General features: G+C 39.3%; 1 protein-coding gene across 8 annotated transcripts in view; it reads left to right on the forward strand.

The window, feature by feature from the left end:
- Positions 1 to 25,225, forward strand: part of ATG10 (autophagy related 10) — an 89,748-nt gene that overhangs the window by 31,333 nt on the left and 33,190 nt on the right. For all 8 annotated transcript variants that reach the window (XM_072139313.1, XM_072139304.1, XM_072139290.1 and 5 more), the window contains one exon: positions 18,436 to 18,577. In XM_072139313.1, the coding sequence (XP_071995414.1) occupies positions 18,436 to 18,577 (142 nt within the window). The remainder of the gene's footprint in view (positions 1 to 18,435; positions 18,578 to 25,225) is intronic.

The raw sequence follows: 25,225 nt of genomic DNA on the forward strand, positions 1-25,225 counted from the left end.
ATGTTTGTAGCAGGCGCAACCGAGCATAACCTGATGTAAAACTGCAGACATATATCTGTTACTTTCACATTTTCTATTGATGTTTCTTAGATTAACTTGGAGTGAGACACGAGCAGTTCTCGCTAGTGACAGTCAATCAATACAAATATGAGGACATGAGTCATGTTTCTTCATCAGTATCTTGCTGTAATGTTCAATCTGAAATTGTTTTCTTTTCTACTGAATGAGATAGGGTAATGACTGTACAACCAGTCCTCGGAGGATGAATCCATGATGATGTCCAGGATGGATGCATGAAATAGAGAAGCTGAGAGACTGAAGATGAATTATTACAGAATGTTCTGTTAACTCTGGATGAGATGTCCAAACCCGAGGCTTTATCTGTGTATTGATATGGAGAAGCAAGGACAACTAAAAGATCAAATCATTTATTTAAAAAGTATTCTGAGCGGTAAAAATTTTTTGAAAACAGAGGATCAAAATGATATCACTGATTCTTTGTTGTTCCTGTATAGATATTCTCCATAGGTCTCAACTTCATTGTACAAGCGAAATAACCTCTCAGCTAAGAACTTGTACTAGTAAGCGATTGTCTGAACGGCTGAAACCAGTTGTGAACCTTGAATGTGTTGGAATTGGAAAAACAGGTGGTCAGTAAGATGAGTGTTTAGAGGGTTATTCCAGGAATAAGCATTACTAATATTCAAATGGATCATTCAAAAATAAGCTATTATGAAATATTTGTTGTTTCAAATTTTGCTGAAAAATTTTGTGGACATAGACTATAGTGAAGAATTAAAATGCTACTGGCTCTTTAATTAATCACGTGACTTTGTCCCAGTGTAGGAGGCACAGGACTGAAGATGGCCGCTTGTCACGTGTCCTTCAACTGCTTAGTTGGTTCCTTGCTGGGGGTTTGATGTCACAGAAAGGGCGGGCCTATTGTAATTAGGGGCGGGGTCATAATCAAGGAGCAGAGAATGTGCGCTCAGGGGTAAGTTCCTGGAGGAGAGGTAAAGATTTTTTGAAGCAGAACAGGACTGGGTGTGCACACACACCAATATAGCAACGGGTTAGTATGTTAGATTATCGCCTCAGAGATCACTGGGAGCAGACCAGATCTTGCATTCAAAATAACATTGCTAAAATTTTTGAAGGAACTTAGCAGGGAGGCTGTTCCAAACATCTTGTAGAGCTAACCGGATTCTCATACTGTCTCCTTATGTAATCTTAGGTAGACTCAATGCTGTAGAGATCAGGGCCATAAAATCACTTCTCAGACAATTTTTTTTTTACTTAATACTACAGATAATTCTTGATGATAATGGCTGCTTATTTGGGATCGTTGTTCTGCAGCAGAATATATTTTGAGCCACTTAGATGCCTCTCTGATGCTGTATTTATTTATGGTACAAATCTTCAATCTGTGAACCAATTGTATTTCAATTCTGGCTCATCAGTCCAGAGCAGTTTGTCGTATTTATGCTCTCCGGTTCCTAATTTTTGTTCATCATTAGGCCTTATTTCAACCACAAAGGCATGGCTTTTGGACACAGTTGTGTTAAGTCTTGTTGGAAGAATAGATCACAGTTCTGTGCTGAGGGCACCATTGGACAATTTTTGTCGGGAAGTATGAGCTTGATGGGGCTGATTTCTGTTATTTGAATTTTGGGAAATTTACTTGAAAATGTTGTTTTGACTTTTGGTTGTCTGAGAGACGCCGGCACTTACTGTGCTTGCCCCAAGTCCAGAGGATCGCTTATTCAAGCTGACCTGTAAAAAAATTAAATTAAATTTAAAATAATTATTTTTTAATAAAAATTAAGCAAAAAAAAATAATAAGTAAATGTTGCCAAAAATGGTAATTTTTTATAAGAAATGTTCTAGAAAGTGATCAAAAAAAGTTATATGCGCCAAAATGATACCACTTAAAAGAACAACTAAACAGATAATAAATAAGCCCTAAACCAGCTCTGTAAAACGGACAGATACTAAAGTTATGGCCAAAGCCAGAATTGATGATTTTCTTTTTCACCATACATTCAAGAGTTAATAAAATCTCATCAATAAGCCAAAGACCCCCAATAAAATGAAGTATTTGTAAAGTGCATTTATTCTCGCAGGAAATAAGCCCTCATATGTTCAAATTGTCAAAAATATAAAAATTGTATATCCTTTAAAAATTGACAATGCAAATCTGCTGTGAATGGCGCTCCATTCTATCAATACAGCAGTTTACCACCTTATATGGGGTATTGGCATATTCGAAAAATACATTAATTTAGCCAAAAACAGTTAAAATTTCAAAATTGCACCCATTTTGTTTTAACCCCTGTAAAACAATTAAAAGGTTAAAAAACTTCATAAAAGTTGTTTTACATATGTCGACTTTCTTAAAAACTGTGATTAAAAAGCATTGTCTTTATCCCTAAATGGTTCTGCAATGTTAAAAAACAGTTTGTAAACTTGTATGCCACTCACCTGATGTGAGTCAGTTCCTCCTTGTTCCTGATTGGTCTGAGTGCTATGATTATTCTGCGACAACTGTTACATCATTGGGCACTCAAAGTCTTTTGACCAGGATGATGTAATCTGTACCCCATGTATGTATCTGATCACATGAAATCACATTATACCTACATGGAGGATAGGGAGAAGTAGAATTCCATAGAGGATGGATGTCCATAGATGCATACATGATTTCATGTAATCAGATACATACATGGGGTAGATGTTGTAAATATAATGGGACCTTAGATGACATCACCCAGATGCTGAGAAGAGGCATGGATTATTATTACTATTATTAAAGTTGATTTACATGGATGTAAGGGAAAATATTGTGCTAAACGAAGGTGAACCTGTCACTAGTTGTATTTGTAAAAATGTGGTGACAGGTTCCCTTTAAGACTTTAATAAAGTATATATTTCAAATCAACCAGGGCAACCTTTACAATAGTTGTAATTCACTGTCAAACTAAAACTCTCCTCGAAAATACATGCAAGACTCGTGGTGCTCTTTACCGATTGCATTTGTTTCAATGGAAACACATATGCAATCAGGCTGAGCTCCACTCCCTGGCGTTTGCAGTGCGTTTCTAAACACAATATAAGTACCCTATGTGACCACACCCTAAACAGCTTGAAATTTTTAAAAATGATTTTTTCTTTTTTTGAAAATATCATATTGGTATTGAGTATCATGATACTGCTCCAGACATTGTGTAACAAGGGCCATTATTTGCTAGTGAGGGGAGGCTGCTGGACATTTCATTAGTGAGGGGAGGCAGCTGGTTATTTCATTAGTAAGGGCAGGCTGCTGGGAATTTCATTAGTGAGGACAGTCTGCTGGGTATTTCATTAATGAGGGGAGGCTGTTGGGCATTTCATTAATGAGGGGAGGCAATTGGGCATTTCATTAGTGAGGGGGGCTGCTGGACATTTCATTAGTGAGGGCAGGCTGCTGGACATTTCATTAGTGAGGGCAGGCTGCTGGGCATTTCAATAGCGTGGGAGGCTGTTGGGCATTTCATTAATTGGGGAGGCTGTGACCACTGCCTTTTCCACCATAGGCTTATACTGAAGTAAATATGTTTTCCAAGTTTTTTGTGGTAAAATTAGGTGCCTCGGCTTTTATTCGGGTCGGCTTATACCTTAGTATATAAGGTAGCTAATTAGCGCAAGTTAATAGTACAAAAATATTCCAAAAATACTCCTGCTTTGAAGATGGAGGTGTCGTTGCTTGTGGGCCATATTTGTATGTTTAACAATACTCTTTTCCAGTGTTAAAAAAAGGTAACGCTTGTTCCATTGGATTCTATATCACGCTGGGAGCATTAATTCTCTAGCATGCTCTTTTGAAATACCAGTAGGTCATGGATTTTGTTTAAAAAATTATCTATTATATGTAAATAAAAAATTCCAGTGTTCAGGATTTTTAATGAGCTTGTAAAGAACAAACCAGTATATAATTAACAGGTAACAAAATGACAACATGTAAATACCAAATGCAAAATGCCAAAAATTGTTACATCCCCAGATGATATGTCGTATGTTTTTCATGTAGTGCTGGTTTTAGTTTCTTGAAATGCAGGGAATACATTTTCCCACATCAGCTTTGGACGGTGCGGGTTTCTACTGTTACATTTCCTTTCCCTGGAGACTATGAGTCATTCTCTGTGACATTTTCATGGGAGGAAAGGCAAAGGAAAAATGTATATCCTTCTTTTTTTGGAATCAAGATAGTATTGAACATCTCTGTTTTATATTTTACCTATATTTCACATAACTAGCAAGATGGGGAGACTGAAAATGTTTTATGTTTTCTTTGGGAGATGAAGGGTTGTATGAGATGCCTCCCCCACTGTTTTTTTTCATCTAATGGATGCACAAAGTTTAATGTTTAAATAACTTTAAAAGAAAAGTATTCTAGATAGTTTTTTTACCTTCTCTATTCTCAATTGTTCTCGGTTGGGGTGGAGACCATGCTTTACCACAGTTAAAAATTGGTTAACATTACAGAGGCACATAAAACCTAGTTTTAAGAAACTATGCCCTTCTTCTGTTTTAGGCCTCCTTAACACAAAAGTTGTTTGGGGACCTGTACTAAACATTTGGTTTTGCAAAAAAATGTACCGTGAGTTGCCGTTTACGGCCGCATCGAGTACTATTGAAGCCACTGGCAGGGGCCTCTGATTGATCAGAACGGAAGCCCCTGCTATACTGCCAGTGGTCAGGGCCCACCCCCTGAGCGACCCTGACCCTGAGCATAACAACCATGTCACTAATGGATAGCTATCTGTATCATACTCTATTTACCCCCAGAATAAAGCCAGTTTCCACATCCTGCCAAAGCCCTTAGCAACAAGTTTCCAACCATATTGACTTACTAAGTTCTTTTGTTTTTTTTTTCTATTTTTGATGCATTCAGACAATTTGAGAAAACAGTAGATTTACACATAGATGGGATTGTATTGAGACTGGCTTTTTACATTAGTCTTACTCTGATCCCTGCTGGCTTCAGATGTAGGACAAGAATTGTGACACATCTTAGGTCTTGGAGTTAAAATCTATGCCAGATATCCATGCCTCGTATCCACATCCTGCCGTTTTTTTTGTTTTTATAAATGAATACAGTAAAAGGAGGGAAAACCAAAATTATATAAACTGACATATTGTCCAAAATTGCTTGTTTTTTTGAATCCAAGGACGTCACTAGTAGCATTACTTCTAGCTAAATGTATAGAAGGGCGCAGATAATAGAACACGGATTGCCTAAAAGTTTTCATAATTCTTGTGTGAGGTCTTAAACACACACACAAACAAAATGTTTTTAATGTATACCTTTTGGGCTTGAGCCATTTTTAGCGTGATACTAAGGTAACAAAATGATAACATGTAAATTACAAATGCAAAATGGCAAAAAAATTTTGATCCAAAGATGATTTGTTGAATGTTTTTCATGCAGTGCTGGTTTAAGTTTCTTGAAATACAAGCAAATACATTTTTCCACATCAGTTTCGGACTGTGCGGGTTTCTACGGTTACGTATGTGTTATTAGAAATGGTGAAAAAGTGGTGATTCAGACATTTGGGTTTTGTTTTAAGCTACGGGTTTCACTGCTGGGAATGACCTATTTAATATTTTGATAGATTTGGACTTTTGGGATGCAGTGATAGCTAAAAGGTTATAAGCTATAAGGTTTATGATTTTTTATTTTTTTGGTTTATTATTATATCAGTTTTAGGGAAAGGCAATTTAAGCTTTTACCTTTTTTATTAATTAAAAAAAGACATTTTTTTTTACTGGATTATTAACCCCCTTGTACATTGGCATCCAACAGGTAAAATACAGGTGGAATGGTCAAACTTGTCTTCTGATTTCTCTTACCTTTTACTGTAATACTACAGTATTGCAGGATATTATAGTTGATTTGCTAGTGATTAGTCACAGATTAGCAGAAGTGACAGGTCCTAGAGTCTTATATAGACCCCAGGCTGTCATGGGAAGGCATCATCGCTCCCAGATGACGAATTGTGGGTGTTACGGGTGGGTGTTTGCTGTGTTATGCAGCCAATAAGCCCTCTTCATGCAGCCTTATGACCATGTGACATAACTGTGTGTCCTACAGCACTTAAAAACTCTATAAGGCTAAAGCCAATTAGTTTGGAAAATATTCTTAATATGGGGATTCTAAACCCCCTTAATAATTCCTTTATTCCTTTATTTTATATAGCGCACACAGATTACGCAGCGCTGCTCAGAACTTGCCAAATCAGTCCCTGTCCCCAATGGGGCTCACAATCTAATCAACCTACCAGTATGTTTTACAGTGTGGGAGAAAACCGGAATACCTGGAGGAAATCCACGTAAACATGGAGAGAACATACAAACTCTTTGCAAATGTTACTCGGGGAATATTGGGCTTTCTTGGGTTACCTGACTAGACTCTTCCCATTTACAATTTAGTAGATGCACAGGCAGAGAAGCCTTTAACAGATGGCCTCCTTAAAGGGATTTCTATTTTATTAAAATTTCCATTACACAAATCTTTAGACAGTCTCCCATTCACTGCAATAGGACTGTAACGTAACCTGTGAAGTGCCAATACAAGCTGCTGTTAACCTTCACACATCATACATGAAAATTGTAATTTTTGCCTCTCGCTGTCTTTTTATCCTCCTAGCAGAAGTGCTAACCAGAAAGCAGAGCTGAGGATTAGCTTGAAGTATGATAAAGAATTCACACTCGTGTCAGAGACATGTATTGACAAGCAGTGAAAGAAAAGCCTCTTTCAATAAATGCTTGGAAGCCATGCCAGCGTCTTTCAACACATCCATTGAGAATTATTATACATAGTTCTTCCACTCTGGGGCTTTCTCTTATGGAATGCCTCTAGGATAGCAAGAAAGAGGAAATTCTTTGTTTTGTCAGGTGAGAATTAAATGAATATAATGCACTTGGCCCAATAACTTAGCTGAGGTTTGTGCATGGGAATTTTGTATTGTATTGTACCCCATGTCAGGATGCAATGTCACTATGTGTCAACATTGCACCCTGCAGCCATGTAGTCCGAGTCTAAAAGGGAACCATGTAAATAAGAGTATACGGTTCTTTACTATTTGGGTATATTATTACCATGTATAGACAAGATACTGATACAACTGTTTATATCATATGCCAGATTACCAGATTATGTAGCCAAGAAACCACAAGATGTTACGATAACGATGTGTGTCAACACTATTTCAGACTTGTTGGACTTAAGATGGACCCGATTCAAGCACTGACTGGCCTGATACTTCAGGTCTTAGCACCTCAGTGAGTCTGGAAATTCTGGGGATTGTGGGTCCCTGTTTGGCCAATCCTTGGCTTTGTCCAGTGAGCTTCAGGTTGGGCTGAGGTGCAGAAGACTGAAAGCTTGAGAGTTGTATGGGAACCTGAGACCTGAGCAGGGTAACTACCCTTATTGTTTAATTTTGGCACCCCTAACCCTGCCCCCCCAAGGGTTCTTAAGAATTCCTGAGAATTTTTCTGCTAATTTGGACACACAAAAAGGCTTATCAGGATTAAGTTTATTTAGGTAAATTACTAAATTAAATATCTCAAAAATCAATTTATTGAAACTAGAATTGTGACCGTAACAATGGAGCATCTTTATCTTGTAACCTTCCATAGGGAATTCCCGAAAGAATTTTGACTTGCTTAACTGTAACTGTGCTACAAGTAATAGTTATAACATCTCTGGAGATTAGTCGTTCATTGTTGATCCAGAGATTTATTCTGATTGTGGATTTGAAAAAAAATTGGCGTCTAACATGAGGAAAATTAACTTATACGTTTTTGGTTTTCTGACTTCCTCTGAATCAACCTTTCAGGATGATATGCTTAACAAGATGGGTATATTTTTTTATTGGCTTCATGCACACGATCGTTGTTTCCTTGTGTGGCACGGCTGAGGTTTTGTGGCTGTATCGTGGCTGGATGTATTTCTATACACACAGCTAAGCTTAGTGCCCCTGAGAAAAAAACTCGGAGAAGGTCCTAATCTTGAATCTGCACTCCCATAGAAGTCTATGGGGCTGTGAAAAATATGGCTGATACAGTGTGTCATCCGTGTCTCGTCCATATTTGCGGTGGGTTGGTAGGTAATAACCTTCTGTTTTAACCCTTTAAGGACGCAGGGTTTTTTCGCTCATTTCTTGCTCACCACCTTCAAACATCCATAACTTTTTCATTTTTCCGTGTACAGAGCTGTGTGAGGGCTTATTTTGTGCATAACAAATTTTACTTTCCTGTTACATTATTTATTTTTCCATGCCATGTACTGGGAAGCAGGAAAAAAATTCCAAATGTGGAAAAATTTAAAAATAGAACGCATGTGCGTCACGACTTTTTACGACTTTCACTCTGCACTCCAAATCACACCTCTACTTTATTCTTTGGTTCGGTACGATAACGGTTATACCAAATTTATACAGGTTTTATTGAATTTTAATACATTTTCAAAAGTTAAACGAATGTGTACGAAAAAGAAAAAAAAATTGCAATCTTCTGACGCTAATAACTTTTTCATACTTTGGTGTACGGAGCTGTGTGTGGAGTCATTTTTTGCAAAATGAGCCGACGTTTTCATTTCGAGGCCTGTGCGACATTTTGGTCACACTTTATTCCATTTTTTATGTCATGTACAAAGGTGTAAAAGTCATGTTTTGGACATTTGGGTGCCATTTCCCGTTATGGAGGTCACCGCCGGCAATAACTGTTTTTATATTTTGATAGATCGGGCATTTTGGGACCCAGTGATACCTAATGTGTTTGTGATTTTTACTGTTTATTATGTTTTATATCAATTCAAAGGAAAGGGGGGTGATTTGAATTTTAAATTTTTTAAACTTTTTTTCTACCACGTTCCCATGACGGCCCCCACCTAGAGGATGCTCATTATATCCTGTAGGGACAGGAAGTTACAAGAGGTTAAAAGGCTCCTTTCTAGCACCCAACACCAGTGTCTTCCTGTCCCTACTGGATATAGGTTGCAAGAGGTTCTCCGATACCGAGAATGAACGTTTTTGGTCTTTATTTTCTTTATTTTTTAAACTTAACCTGCTCCCACACTCAATATGTGTTGGGAAAAGCCGACCCCCTTCCCTCCTTTCCCCCTCTGATCGGTTCCCATCCAGCTGTCCCGTGAGACTAATGCTGGGACCGAAACTGAAGGGGGGAAACGCTTTTTGAAAATGGACTTGCCTGGAATTTTTTTTTCTCTGAACCTCACTGGAGGGACGTTGAGGTGAGCAGGTTACAGGTGCGCCAGGCGCATCATCACAGGGCACCGCCGGGAGCGTCATCAGGGCACGCCTCTGTGCGCGTCCTCAGGGCGCGCCTCCGGGCACATCATCGGGGGACGCCGCACGGTATCGTCACCGCGCTGACGCATCAACTAGGGACTGCACACCATGGGGACACTCCCCTAGAAGCCCGACGCCCACGCGCCAAAATACAACTTCCGGTGCATCGTTTGATTTGTCTTGCCCGGTCATACTTCTGGATTAGCCGGAAAGGGAAGGGGGTGGAGTATCCCCATGTGAGTGCCGACCCCACATTCAAAAGGCGTCTATGGAAAACGTTGATCGTGGCTCCAGTGCTTCCTCGGCAAAGCATGGCAAACGAAGCAGCAAACTTGTTCCAGGTCCTAGTACCGGTAAGTACAAGCCCTGGGCTGACTTCTCTCATGCATGTGTACTTTTTTATCTAGAAGTTACACAAGGTTGGAGGAAAGACCCAAACTTGTTGATAAATTTTTTCGGGAAAAATAAAGGGGGCAAAGCCTCCAAAGCAACTTTAGCTAGATGGATTAAGTCTACTATTATTGTCTATACAAGTCTACAAACACTCCCCTTCTGGAAAACATTAAGGCCCATTCTACTAGAGCTTTGGCAGCCTCATGGGCAGAAAAAAGAGGTGCATCTCTAGAACAGATCTGCCATGCTGCAACGTGGTCAGGTTCCTCAACATTTGCAAAACACTACGCTAGGATATTGCCTCCCAGGGTGATCTGGCGTTTGGCAGAAAAATTCTCCAGGCAGTAGTCCCTCCCTAATAATGGTATGATCTTATAAGTCTCCAGGTGGGGCCGTCATGGGAACGTGGTGGAAAATATAGAATTAGTCTTACCGGGAATTTGGTTTCCACTAAGTGACCATGACGGCCCCCCATTATTTCCCTCCCTTCCTTCATTGGTAATGGTTCCAAAATTTTTCTATACATTTCCATCCTTTGAGGTGGTACTTTGTTAGACACTGGTGTTGGGTGCAAGGGAGGAGCCTTTTAACCTCTTGTAACTTCCTGTCCCTACAGGATATAAGCAGCATCCTCCGGGTGGGGGCCGTCATAGACTAATTCTATATTTTTTTTTTCACAATTTCTTAGACCCTCTAGGGTACGTTAACCCTAGATGGACTGATTGTTCCTACCATATACTGCAATCCTACTGTATTGCAGTATATGGCATTTTTGCATAGGATTCATTACAATGAGTAACTGGCTTATTGTAACGAATCTGCAGAAACCACGCAGCCTCGGGTCTGACGAAGACCCGAGGCTGTCATGGTAAGCACTCGCCACCCCCCGATGACATTCGGGGGAGCGACAATCTGAAGAAAGATGGCGGTGCCCATGCGCCGCCACTTTTTAAGACCAGACAAGAACCGATCGCGGGTGATAGCGATGGGTCTTTGCTGCAATATGCAGCAAAGCTCATCTCTGTATGAAGAGGGCTCAGCCCGTGAGCCCTTTTAATAAACCCTTCATCATAGCTCTGTGGCGGATATTTACGTTGCAGAGCGTGAAGGGATTAATTTATGCGGTGTGCAAAAATAAGCAACACAAGGAGTACACGGGACTACTTTGCGGCCACATGGCAGAGAAGAGGTGGAAATACTGTTGACACGCGGTTTTAAAAACAGCCATAGGAAAAAATGGCTTGTGTGCAGGAGGCCTTGGGGTCCGATGGGGTCCGATGGGGTCCCACATACCTCCATTGGACCCCTCGTCGCTCCGTCAGACTAATGGAGCAGACGGCCGCCCATTACCATTCTGCTCCATTAATCTTTGTGGAGCGGACGGAAATTGCGGAGCGCCACAGTTTTCTGTGGAGATGGATATTTTATATAATAGTATAACAATAAAACATAAAATAGGAAAAGAGAATGTGCCCCAGAAGTAAAAGCAGCCTATACGTCTGTGACATGTTTTTTTTTCAGGTCGGGGATACAAGTAATGTTACCACTGCTGTATAAGCTATGGCAGAATTGTCGGAAGCTAACCTACAATGATTAACAATAACCGGCATAGCAGATGGGATTTACACATTCCATCCACATGTTGTGTAAAAATAACCTGCAGTGTAAAAGTTTTCACCTCATGGGTTTAGCAATAATTTAGATTATTATTGCCTATTTATAGAGCAAAAGCAGAAATAAGACACATTACTAGACTCAAGTAGAGTGGAAGGAGGACCCTGCCCATCAGGGCTCACAATCTATGTGGCTAGATGGAGACACAATATTGTGTATTGTAGGAAATCCTAAATAGATGGGTTTTCAGAAGTCCTGGAGACTTCTTTTTTTTGTGAAAAAGGATATACTAGAAGAGTATAGCACAAGGTTTTATTAGGATTAGTGATTATCTGTGGGACGTATGTGGGAGTGATGAGGTTGGAGATGTATGGAGGGGACAGGTTGCAGAGGGTTTTATAAGTCGATTATGCAGGCAAGAAAGTTAAGGATGGATTGAATGGGGCATTAGAAAAATAGTTGGGAAAACCCAGAAAAGAGTATTGCAACAGTACAAGTAGAGATGATGAGGTCATGGACAAGCAATTTTGTAGAGTCTGGGTTGAATATCAATGTGAGAATTGTCCTTCAGACGGAGGTGGCAGGTTACAGCGAAGGCTTGGATGTGGGTCCTAAAGGATAAGGTAAAGTCATAGGTTACTCCAAGTGAAAGGTTATTGACTAGCATATGGAAGCTAAAGCTTTCCTTACAGACACTTTGCAAATTAAGGCTGCCTTGTAGGACTTCTAGTCACTGATGAACCACAGAGGGATTCAGGGAATATCATGTCATTAGGCTTCCTGAAAGTCATGCTTGGTGTTAAAGAGGAATAGTTTTTCTTTTCCTATCCTGGAGAACTTATTTGCATATTTTCCCAGTATCCCCAGTGGAGCATCAATGGCTGCACTGTACTGAAGAGATGCAACCACATCAAAACACCCAGATAGGAAGAGAGGACTATGAGGAAGAGGAATGGAGTAGCCCATGACAAGGCCATTCACAGAAGGGGGTGTTTATTTCTAAAGGCAAGAAACTTGTTGGTAGGTAATGGTCAGGCAGAAGTCCAACTTGTAAAATGACCCCCTGCTGTTTGGAAGGAGCCCTGAGGAGCACATCATCTTCCTCACAGCAAACTCAACCATGAACTTGGACTCTTATGGAGCAGTTTGGAAGTTATGGGAGTTTGCTTCGTTTGCATATTTCAAATTGAAGTCGCCAAGAAATAGGCAGCCATAATTCTGTCCTTTCCACTTTATCTTCCCTTTTGTGTCTATGTATTTTCAATAAAGCTTTGGGCCTGTGAGCAAACCACCCCGCATATCCTTTTCAATAAAGTTCTTTTCAATTAAAAAAAAAACAAAACAAAGCATTGAAACAGTGTCTACAGTTGGGAATCTGTTCCTTGTGAAATTGTTATACTGGTTTGGTTTTAATTCCACAACATGTCATTAGGCTTCCTGAAAGTCATGCTTGATGTTATGGGGGCTTCCTTTCAAGGTAGCAAAAAAAGTTTGGTTTTCCTTTTCTCAACCTGGAAAACATATTTGCATATGGAGTAGCAGAGGAAAATGTGAAAATCCAAGCACAGTCATAGTATTAGAAAGCAGGGACCACTTCAAGCCAGTGATCGGTGGATTCATAAATTGGGCAAACAGCAGTCAATAAAAAGCTGATATAGAAACATGAATGCCACTGCCAGAAAAGACAACATTGGACTTGTTAAAGGTTGGACTTGATGGACTTGCGTCTTTTTCCAGCCTTATATACTATGATACTATGAACATCTTGTCTATTACCTACAGGGTCCACCTTAATTTTTTAATCAGCTCCTGTGTGTTAACATCGTTTTAACGCATATTTGTTAACACTAGGTTAACCACAATGTTGACAGCAGTGTAATCTCCACTTCTCAGCTGTTGTGATGCGTTTGAAAAGGCATGTGTTAACGCTAATAATGCAGCCTCAAAGTGTAAATGCAGGGCAGCTATGGCAGCACAATCTCTGCTGGGCATTTGCAGCTTGTTGTATAGTTGTTTCATGAAATGACCTCATATTAGGTATCTAACCCTGTTGTTGCACTACAGAAGTTGATGTTGAAAATATTATCCAAGTATAGAATACTCAGTATGTCTGTTAAAAATCTTGACACAGATAATCAATCATTTAGCTTTCAGCAGGTCTCTTTCTGCTCAAATTTATCTGAATATTTTAGCCGACATATGCTAAGGTAGAACCGTGGACATGTAGGAGTGGACCATATGCCTAAGCTGCAACTGCAGTGTACATTTCTATCAGTTATAATTATATCACACCAACTTATAAGTAGAGTAACTAAATTAGCTTTGCCAACATCGGAAAAAACTTTGACAGGTGCTGCCTACATCTATATCCAATTTTACATATAGGACAAATGGATGCAGGAATCATCGCCTTAACCAATCTGCATCTACAAGCAAACTACAAATGCACAGCAGCAATAGCTTATTTGCATGTCCTTAAAATTTTTCTTGATCATCCAACCACCATGACTTATAGATTATGAGTACAGGTTTGTGCCTGCCATCAGCTATAAGCATCCAGCATTTTTGGTCATTGCCCTTTTGAAATATCCCCCCCTTTGGGGATAAAAACATCAACATCTGAAACCAAAAAAGTAATAGCCCAGAAAGACGTGTATTCTACCAGTTAAGGAATAGTTTTGCAATAGGTCAAAGATTAGTTGATATCACATTTGGCTTGGGCTTCCCGTACAGCAAGTCGCCAATAGAAGTGGTAGGAATCTATAGTTCCGAAAGGAAATGGGTAATCTGAGAGTATTACTGAAGTGACATAGAGCTATTTGGTATTAATGTATAGGATACTTTTTTTTACTTTTAAATCAAACAAATTTGGCACCAACGTGGGGCAATGTATGGGATCCTTAATGTGAGGATCAGTGCTACATTCAATAATGTCATTAGTCGAAATGATGCATTTCAATAACCAGTGATGCACATTCAGGTTAGGCATGAGGTGTTTCTAACGAAATTGGCAAAATTCCCCTTTAGAATTGAGTAATGAATATTGCTAAGGTAGCATGCCAAGCCTTTACAATTGTTTTAATAGTGGGAATGAGTGGCAGTTGTATGGTATTAGGGTGTTGGCCATCAGTATGCAGGATAACGTGCACCTTTCTGATAGGTACCTTTTCTTTAACTAGATCTTCTGCACTTACTATACCATTGCCAAAGGTTATTCAATACTATAGCATGACTGTAGTGGAGTATGGATGCTGCTAATCATTATACACCCCATTCTCTGGGGATATGATGACTATGCTGTAATATGAAAGTTACCATAGTTGCTAAACAAATTTGCAAAACAAGATGCTTTCCTTGGTGGTAATGGCTGTATAGGTTTGGTTAGGATCTCGTCTGTCAGACCCTTTGCGCATATCCATAAATGGCTAAAGAAACAAACTTTAAAGGAAATGAGAATCAAAGCATAATAAACAAGGGACACTTACTTATAGATCCAGGCGCCATGACTGTGGTAATTTTCTTATATTTGTTATGGAATCGACTCTGTAGACTTGGCTGTTCCTATCTCCACACAGTTTGATGATTAAGATCGATCATCAAACAGATTACCCTGAGGACCATTCACTACTATATAACTTCCAGAAGAAACTCAGACCGACAACTACTCCCCTATAAACGCTGCAAAAACGGACTCACAAACACCGGCATTACCAGGTGGTCGAGCAAAGGGAACTAACAAACTTGAGTGGATCGGGGTACACATGACTCAAGCAAACAGTAATCCATAAATCCAATGTAGAAGAAAAGAAGATTCTCCGACACACACCGATAATACACCACTTTTTTTTATTTAGGCCAAAATATTCACTACCGTAACGGTATATTATAGTTAACCACCGGTATTTCCCCACCATGGCATAATAAAGGATTATCTTATCTTGTGAAACATTGCATAGATAGTGAATAGAGTAAGCCTCGTGTAATAAGGACATGTTGCTGCTCAAGGTTTCTTCAGTACACAGCCACATTATATTGCTCTTAACTTTGGAGAGATCCAGCAGATGAAGTCAAGGAGTCAGTGCATTGTTTTTGGTTACATGAGTCATATCACTTGGCCTGAGTTATATATGGCCACAGATATAAGATGAATTTGTTGGATGTGTCTGTTGGAGTTTCCCAGAAAGTCATGTACATGCATTTTCTGTTTGCTATGAGGGTTATTGTTTTTAATCTAATAAAACACAAACATTGAGCATGTTTTATATCTCTAGGCTACAACTAATAGAAGGTCTATGTGATTACAGAGTTTTAGCTGGGAAGTAAGTATTGCTCTTTGTAGGTTCTTTTCATGTTAGCGTCATGGTTTCCTTTTTTTCAAGGAGACATGACAGATCTGTTTTATTTTCTAAGTGATCTTAATTATATCTCAAAGGAATCAATTTACAACACCATAGAAGAACATCCAGGAAATAGTTACCTTGCTGTATATTGTATGGGTTCCAAAACAACTCTGACCTGTTGAGACATGGACTTGATAAAACCTTGGAAAGGATGCTTTGTTATTTGGCACCAAGATGTCGACTGTAAGTGGTAGAACCTCCATGAATCATACTTGTTTTTCAGAACATCCCAGAGATGTTTGTATATTTTGAGAGGTTGAGAATATAGAGGCCCAATTAATACGGTAATCTCAGATGTATCAGTGAGTCATGTGGAACCCTGTTGTCTTCCAATTTTAGTATCGTGCATACCGGAATACCCCAAAAGACCTACCATTTTGAAGGTGTTCTGTTCCAGATCACTAGCCATGAAATAAGGCTTCAGTCAAATTGGAGGATCTTAGCCTTCAACAGCTTCAAGATTTAACCTCTCACTTGCCATGTAATTTTTTTGGTGCCCAACTATTGGCATATCCCTTGTTCAGGCTGCATAGTACACACATTTCTACATCCAGAATAATCCACAAAAAGTCTTAAATGATCTTTTTTCAATTGCTAATGTAGCGCCTTGTGCAACTTCAAAAATATTGAATGTTTTGAAAAGAAATATATTAGATGTCCTTAGCAATCATCACTACAGTTTATGATTAAGTTTACCCTAAGCTGACCTCGTCCAATCTTCTCAAACTGTCTTATTTCAATTGGCATTTCTAGAGGGAGAATAAATGTGTTTTGTTTTCCTTGGATACAATTCAAATCATCTCGATACCATTGTGAACTGATTTTAAGAGAGCTCTTGACTGCGAGAAAGAATAAGATTGTTGAGCGTGCGGGAGGTCATTGCTGCATTGAGTGATCACTGCTGACCTTGGGCTTGTTTAGTGTGTGAGCATGCTTAAGATGGTAAATAGATTCCACACAGCCCACTTGTTGAGAAAATATGAGATAATTTGTGGTATAAGCCTTTAATTTATATTGTAAGGATCAGGTAGGCTGAATAGCAACACTATAAGTTACTTCTCTCGTCTTTCTGCAGTATTATAAACTATAAAAATATTTTTCCTAAAAAAAAAAAATATTCTATTAATAAGAGTTTAGCTCCCTTTATGAAAAAAAAAATCCACACTAACAGATCCCCCATAATTGCATGCCTAGTGCTACCCTGACAGGGCATAACTAAGGATTTACAGGCACCAAATCCAAAGTTTCGCATGGGCCAGTGCCTTTTACCAGATCACATGACCCATTCATGCAGCAATAGTAGACATGTTCATTGTCAAGGTCTTAAATGGCAACACAGTCTGAAAAATATGTTTTTTCACCATTAGGCTTCATGCACTCAAACCTCTTTTGAGCTGTGTGCTGTTTTGTCAATTGTGTTGACCATTGTTTGTGGTCGACAGACAGCACACGCTCATGTGTATGTGGCCTCACTGCCAGAAATGTATATGCATTTTGGAAACAGCATACCAATAACACATCTTTTCTAATTAGGCAGCTTAGAGCTCTGTGTCAAGTGAATGCCTATAGAATGATAACTTTAGATACAGAAGCAATCTCTAAGTGTGGTGGATCTCCATATATTGCTAGCTTAGGTACAGCAGCTCAGCTCTAAGTATGGTAGATACCTTTATAATATTGTGTAAGTGAATACACTTCAGTTATTTCCACTGATGCATTTAAGCATGAGTATGGGTAAAAGAAGAATACTGTTACCCTTGCAGCTGCATATTACTTTAAAGTCTCAGTTACTTAACTATTATCCTGATCTACTGCTACTTATAAGCATAGTGGGGGAACTGTCTGGCAGCTTGCGTCATAAATATCAGTGCACAGAATAATGTCAATGGATTTACTATGTTTAAATTGTGGGTGTGGTTGTAGAGATAAAGTGGGAGGTTTTGCCTAAATTTTTTAGATCTTGATTTGTTTTCATGTGCTACTCAATTTATACTTAATCTTGTTAAAACCCATTACAGAAACCTTTTTAATAGAGTTCCATATTTGATATATATGCATATGCACAGATCTATGGCATAGTTATACAGTTTCTTCATGTAGCACAATGAGTTGTAACAATTTCAGAATTTAGACTTTGATACATATCAGTACTAGGATTATTGATAACAATACAATCATTCCCATGTCATCTCGAGGAGTAACTTTTTATATAAAATTTCTTTACTAAATTGTTTGCAGTGGCACAACTCCGGGTCAGTAGTGAGTTGGGCAAGTGGCTAAAGCTGTATTTAGTATTGGAAATGAGAAATTATCATGATTGAACTGTTTTCTCATAAATTGGAATGAAAATATCTCTTATTCTATTTGTATATGTTCCCCATGTTCTATAAAGCACTACAGAATATTATGTTGCCATAAAAGCTTTATACATTATCATAATTTCCTCCCCAAAAGAAAATTTAATGCTGTCTGCAAATTTAATTGTAAGAGTCCTAATGAAATATGAATAATGGTTCCATCCTCACTGTATTATTCTACTACAGTATATCCTGGGGAATTCCCTTATACAGTCTATATTATTCATGTCCTGAACGTTGACCTTACATACATGAAAATTCCAAGGCAAATCATTGGCTATTTAACATATCATCATTCTTGTTTCTTCTGTATTTTTTCAGGGAGATCATGAAGTAGAAGATGATGATAACTGTGTTCTACCACAAGGGTCGCTACAATCCGAAGTGATAAACTATGAATATCATGTACTCTACTCCATAAGCTACCAGGCACCAGTTCTGTACTTTAGAGCTAGCTTCTTAGGTAAGATAAGTGTCCCTTGGAGGTATACATTGAAGTCAGTGTGTGTGCAGATGTTTGCTGTATGATATGGCCGGCCTCCCCCATGTATGAAACTGCAGCTCCTGAGCCCACTCCATACCCCCGCCTGACTTTATAATGTACTTCTAATTCATGGGTCAAGAAAGAGTTATAAGTAGTGATGAGCAGACCGTTAAAACACACTCGCAATGGTGCTTCCACTTATTGCAGGTGAACTATCCAAGTCACTGGCGCATCGGCACCAACATGCCGGCGGTGATGGAGGTCCCATATTTTAGGGATCAAGTGAGTGTTACAACTTGCTGATTGACAGCAATTTCTGTATGCAGGGATGTCATCAGGGAATAATTAAAATGATAAAACTACTTCCATTAATAAATGGAAGGTTATACTGAATGTATTCCCAAAGAAATGGATAATAGTTTACTCAGATCTTCCTGCTCTATAACACTCTACTTGTTTATATTGGGCTCTATTTTTCATGTACCTTTTTTATGTTGTTCTGTAGGATAAGATAGAGCTTGGCTAGATAGTCATATATATCACCTATGCCAGGTTCCACTGGCGCATGCAGTATGGACCGAATGACAAAGATCCAGTGTCACAAATATGGCTCTATTTAAACATATATGAAATCCATCTTTACAGGTCACACAAGTTCAAGCTTATGGTATTGAGGAAATTCCTCTTATTTAAAGGTATATGTTTATCCAGCAGGGGAGAACTTTAATATGGTTGTACCATAGAAGCGAATGGAGCGGCTCTGCTTGTGTGGTAACCACTCCATTAATTAAAGGGTACAGGGGTAAATCAATAAACAAGGGTTCATCCTTTAGCCACCATCAATAGAACACACGTGTCCTCTATGTGTTCCTATTTCAGCTTAAATCTATCGGCGGTTTTCATGGAGCCCTGAGCTGTATCATGGTAATTATTTCCCCAGTTGTAACAAAAAGCTGCTTTCAATGACAGCACAGGTCACCATCACTTTTCACATTACCTCTGTTGGCATATAATGTTCATGTTACGGTTCATTTTAAAGTCTTTACTTACTGCTGCCAGGAATAGTGAGAGACACAAAAGATGATCGTCATGTAGATGAGAGCGCAAGGAGACACAAAGACTTAAGATGTCTCACTCTATGCATTAAATATGACTTATGCACAGGAATGTATTTTGTCATGTGTTCTAGCCGTTGTTTTCGAGCCTAGCTCATTTCTCCATGTATTTCTATGGGCTCATAGAGGCAGCCCTGTACATGAGCCGAGTGAGCCCCAGCCCCATAGAAGTCTATGCAACACGTGTCCTCTATCTGTTCCTTGTATTTGTGGATCAGTAGCTAGGTGACACAATCATGTGACACTACAAGGGGTTAGGACAAGCTACTCACTTCTCTGTCTTTTGGGGATCCACAAAAACTTATGACATGCGGATGACATTTGGACCATTTTTGTGGGCATAGAGCTCAGAAGATACATTGGGAGGGATTTATTAAAATTGGCGTTTTAAACGCTAATACTAAAATGCCCCCCACCGGTGCTCTGCTGCCCAGATCTAATAAGAGGCTCTGGCCTAGTAGGTACGGACATAATCCCTGCCAGGTGGTATCCGTTCAGACCAGGTCTGGCCTGGTGTAGATTTCTGCTATTGTCTCCACCGGTTTTCCTATAGAGACTACAGTAAATAATGGCTGGCTGGGGCGTTCATGTCTATGCCTGATACACTCCTTTCCCTGCTCCCCGACACACCCAAAGTGGCATTTTGGGGCATAAAAGGCTCATAGCTGGTGGGGATGGGGAGATTTGCATGCCTTCTTTTCCACAAAACTACCGGAGAAGGCGTAGTAAATCTTCCCACTGACTGCAAGAATGGACAAAAAAATCTGAGTAAAATCCAAGATTTTAATTCACCTTTGCCAAAATTGTTTATATAAAGCACATCCAGCCAAGCAGTGATGATGAGAAGAATCAGAACCTATGGTCCAGGTGGGAGAGTGGAAATTAATAAAAAAAACAACCCATAATGCTCAGCATTTATACAGACCCTGAAAAATTGTCTCCTTTTTCGGGGCAGAAGTTTACAGGCGGTCCCCTACTTAAGATCACCTGACTTACAGACAACCCCTAGTTACAAGCGGACCTCTGGTAATTGGTAATTTACTGTACTTTAGAATCTTTATTCTTAATCTGGTTCTTATAACAATCCAACATTTTTTAAATCCTATTGTCACAGAGACCAAAACAAAAATTGTCTGGAGTTACAATTATATAAAATATACAGTTCCGACTTACATAAAAATTCAACTTAAGAACAAACCTACAGAACCTATCCTGTACATAACCCGGAGACTGTCTGTTTATTCCACAACAATACTATCTTTTTGTACTAAGAAATGTCTTCACACAATCACTGTAAAGAGGTATTAGGTTATATAAGGTGTGTCCTTCGTTACCCCGTGTGAATCAGTATTTTGTATCCTCCAGACTTTCCTATCTATAATTGAGTTTCTATGAGCTTCCTGTAAGACAGACACTAAAGATGCAAAAATAGGCAAATGACATCCAACTCGATCTCATGTCCTCATTTGCTTTGTGAGATTATAACTCTATCTCCATAAACGCTCTGACAAAGGCTTGTAGTATCTTCTCTGTGTATCCTCTAAATGCACCTGCTCCCGTACAAATCCACTACAAGATATGTTGTTAATAACCGCTATGTGATTTTCTCTTTTGCGGCTTCTAGCAGAAACAATGTAAAAAAATTAGTCAAATTAATTGGGAGCATAAAATTGAATATGGAAACAACGACCTAAGGATTTAACCAAGAGGTGCAGGAAAAGTAAACACCAATTTGTGCACAACACTAACCGCTATTAAAGAATGTCGAATTTAGACATTTCTGAAGACACTGAATAAATAATTTCGGAAAATTGAAAAAAGCCCCCGAAAGCTTTAAACCACAAATTCTATGAACCTGGGAGTCCTTCATTTAATTAGTATTCACTGTAAGCAGTTAATCACCACAGAAAAGCTCCCAGAGACAAAACAACTTGTTTAGCTTGTCAGCATCTGGGAGTCGGAGGTGTTGAAACATGACTGCTTGTATCTAGGCCTGGATTGTATAGACGAGGGGAAGAAGTGCCTGAGTCTCTCCGACGTTCCAACAGCTCCCCTTACTGTGCACTGCCACAATTGTTACTCGCTGCCTGCCTACTACATCTGAGCAAGTTTGGTTCTCTCTCCAGCTTCCACCTTGCCAGTGTGCCATGCGAGACTCCCAGTGGAAGCCTCAGAACATGAATGTTTACACATATATTTAATTATACACATCTGGAGGCCAAAGAATACACCGCGTCTCAGTGAAACGGTGAAACGGAACGTTTGCAGAGGGCTCCTTCCAGCAGGTTGTTATTACAGGTGCTTGTCTAATTGGGTTTGAAGTAACTCCTTTATTTGATAACATGTATCTGCTAAGGTGGCACAAACGCAAACTGTCAGAGAAGCGGAATTAAGACGTTATGCAACAATATACCGCAATATACCACATGATATAACATTGTCACTAAGCTACGGCAGCCCAGTGGTTAATGCAGTTGTTGTATAGCACCAGAACTATGGGTTTGATGTAACAAGGTCACGGTTTGCATGGTATTTGATTATTCATGTTTGCATGAGTCACCTCCGGACTTTTCTAGTTTAGTCTCACAGTCCAAAACATGCAATGAAGTGTTTTCCCTGTGTACTGTTGTCTGGTAAAGTGAGTCGTTCAGGAATGTGTTTTGGTTTCTAGTTATGGTGTGTGTGTATATATATATATAATATATATAATCTAGTGGGTTGCGAAAGTATTCATACCGCTTGAATTTTTCCTCAGTTTGAAGGCAAAAAACATTCTTTGATATTTTATGTGAATTTCGAGATCCAAACTTTATAGGACTGCCTTTAGCTGCAATAATGGCTGCAAATCTGTTGGAGTATTTCTCAACCAATATTTGCCCATTCTTTGCAGCACAGATCTAGCTTGGTTACATTGTATAGAGAATGTTTGTTAGCAGCAATTTTTAAGACAAGCCACAGATTCTCAAAGGTTTATAGGTCTGGACTGTGTCTGGACAATTTGAAAAAATAAGTTTTTTTTCATGTAAACTTTTTCATTCCATTGACCCTTTAAGTTTATGGTTGGCGTCACTCGCCTGATTGAAGGTGAACCTATGCCCCAGTCTTCTACTGCTTCTAAAATGTTTTCTCCCTGGGTTGCCCAATAATAAGTTCCATCTATCTTCCCACCAGCTCTGATGTGCTACCGAGTGCCCTTGTAGCTGCCACCATCTTGCTTTACAATGAGGATGGTGTGTTCAGGGTTTCCACCACACATAGCGTTTGGCCAAAAAATGTAATTTTGGTCTCATGTGACCCGAGTACCTTCTTCCATATGCTTGCTGTGTCACCTACATATCTTACTGCAAACTGTAAAGAGGATTCCTTATGGCTTGCTTTCATAAATGGCTTCTTGTCACAAGTGCCTGATTTGTGGAGTCCACAACTAATAGTTCAGTTCAGATTTTCCCCTGTGGATTTCTGAAGATCCTCTATAGTGGCTATGGCCTCTTGGTTGCTTCTCTTAAGTTCAGCAAAAAAAAACGTAAAATGTCTGCTCACCGATAACAGCATGAGGGTCTTGGTCCATGTTGAAGATCCCTCCTGGGCTGGAGATGAAACTCACGTTTGTTGATCCACCAAACAGAACACTTGTACCGAAATCTTTGTACGATAAAACTTCATGCTTTATTTCTGGACCTTGGTCATGTTACAATCATCCCACATAACAGCTTAAAAAATGCTGATGCTGATTGTGCATCTTTTAAGCTGTTACGTGGGATGATTGTAACATGACCAAGGTCCAGAAATAAAGCATGAAGTTTTATCGTACAAAGATTTGGGTATAAGTGTCCTGTTTGCTGGATCAACAAATGTGAGTTTCAACTTGCTTCTCTTAATAGTTATGTCCTTGTCTCCTCTGCTGTCAGTGTGGGTGGATAGCCATGTCTCGTTAGGTTTGAAGTTGTACCCAACGCCTTCCATTTTTGGATGATGGATTGTACACTGCTCCATGATACACTTTGCCACAACTTTATTCTTGAGTTTTTTGGTATTTGGTTTTCATGATGCTGTCTGTTCACTAACAAGTCTAACATGTGTCTGAGGCTTTCACAAAACAAATGAAGTTTTATTGAAATAAATAACTATACGCACAGATGTGGCTTCTAAAGGCTATTAGACACTCTGGATTAAAAATGGACATACTGGGATGAATGCATACATTTAAAGAGAACCTGTCATCAGAATGTGAGCCACTAAACCACTACACATCGGTTGCGAAATATTATAACACCTTACACAACATGTTTCGTTCATGACTCATCATTCATAAAATCAACTTTGAAGTGAGATGTAAATTGGACGTATAAAGTCAATGTGGCATAGAATTTAGCCGGTCTCCCAAACTCTTAACATCCCTTTTGCTTTGATTGATATCATATATCAGGCTCCATGAGAGCTTCCCTGGATGCAGAGCCATTATTTACAGGCAAATAGGCATTCTAAGTCTGTATAGCTGGAAGGTTAGCTGCAAGGTGTACCTTGCCTCCAGTTTCAGCAAGCAAGTGTGGAAAGAAACAAAGATTTGCCCAGTAGGCTTCAGGAAGTTCCCATAAAATCAATCCTTTATTCCTCCATTGTAAGAACATCACAGAACAGAATAAAAATTAATGAGAAGCTCACTTTCTGACAAGTTTTTAGTGCCACTGGACTGTTACATGTTTCTCACATGTGTATAACAGAACATGTCAGGTACTTGTGTAGCTGATGTCTGTGTCTCACACATGTGTATAACAGAACATGTCAGGTACTTGTGTAGCTGATGTCTGTGTCTCACACATGTGTATAACAGAACATGTCAGGAACTTGTGTAGCTGATGTCTGTGTCTCACACATGTGTATAGTAGAACACAGCATGTCAGCAGATTAGCACAGATTAAGAGTAGCGGGGATAGGTAACAGGGGTGACTTTCTCTCTCCATGTGACCAACCTCATTTAAATAATAAAGAAAAGATGATTTTACAATTACTGGTTTATAAATTGACTAGATAAAGGCTGGGATGGGATTCGTGTGAGCTGCTCCAACAGGTATTGGTGACAGAAGTAGTGACAGACATCTGATGACAGGTGTCCTTCCAGTACTAAACTCTCCACCTCTGTGACTAATTTACATCTCACTTGACAATAGATTTTTCTGGATGATGCCATCACATAAGCCATGACAGAAACCGTATATGGAAGGTATTAATCTGCTTAACAACATACTGGTAGGGGTTTATTGGATACATTTCTACTTACAGGTTCCCTTTAAAGGAAACCTACCACTTAGAATGGCAGGGGTAAGCTGTAAGTACCGAGCACCAGCTCAGGGTGAGCTGGTGCTGGTACTTACTTTCGTTAGTGTTATAAACCGCGGTATCGCGGTTTTAACACTTTTAAAACTTTAGAGCAGAAGAGGCTTCGCTCTAAAGCTGGTGCTCGGTACTTACAGCTTACCCCTACCATTCTAACTGGTAAATGAGAGAGAAACAA

This window comes from Engystomops pustulosus, chromosome 1, assembly GCF_040894005.1.
Source record: "Engystomops pustulosus chromosome 1, aEngPut4.maternal, whole genome shotgun sequence".
Classification (NCBI taxonomy): Eukaryota; Metazoa; Chordata; class Amphibia; order Anura; family Leptodactylidae; genus Engystomops; species Engystomops pustulosus.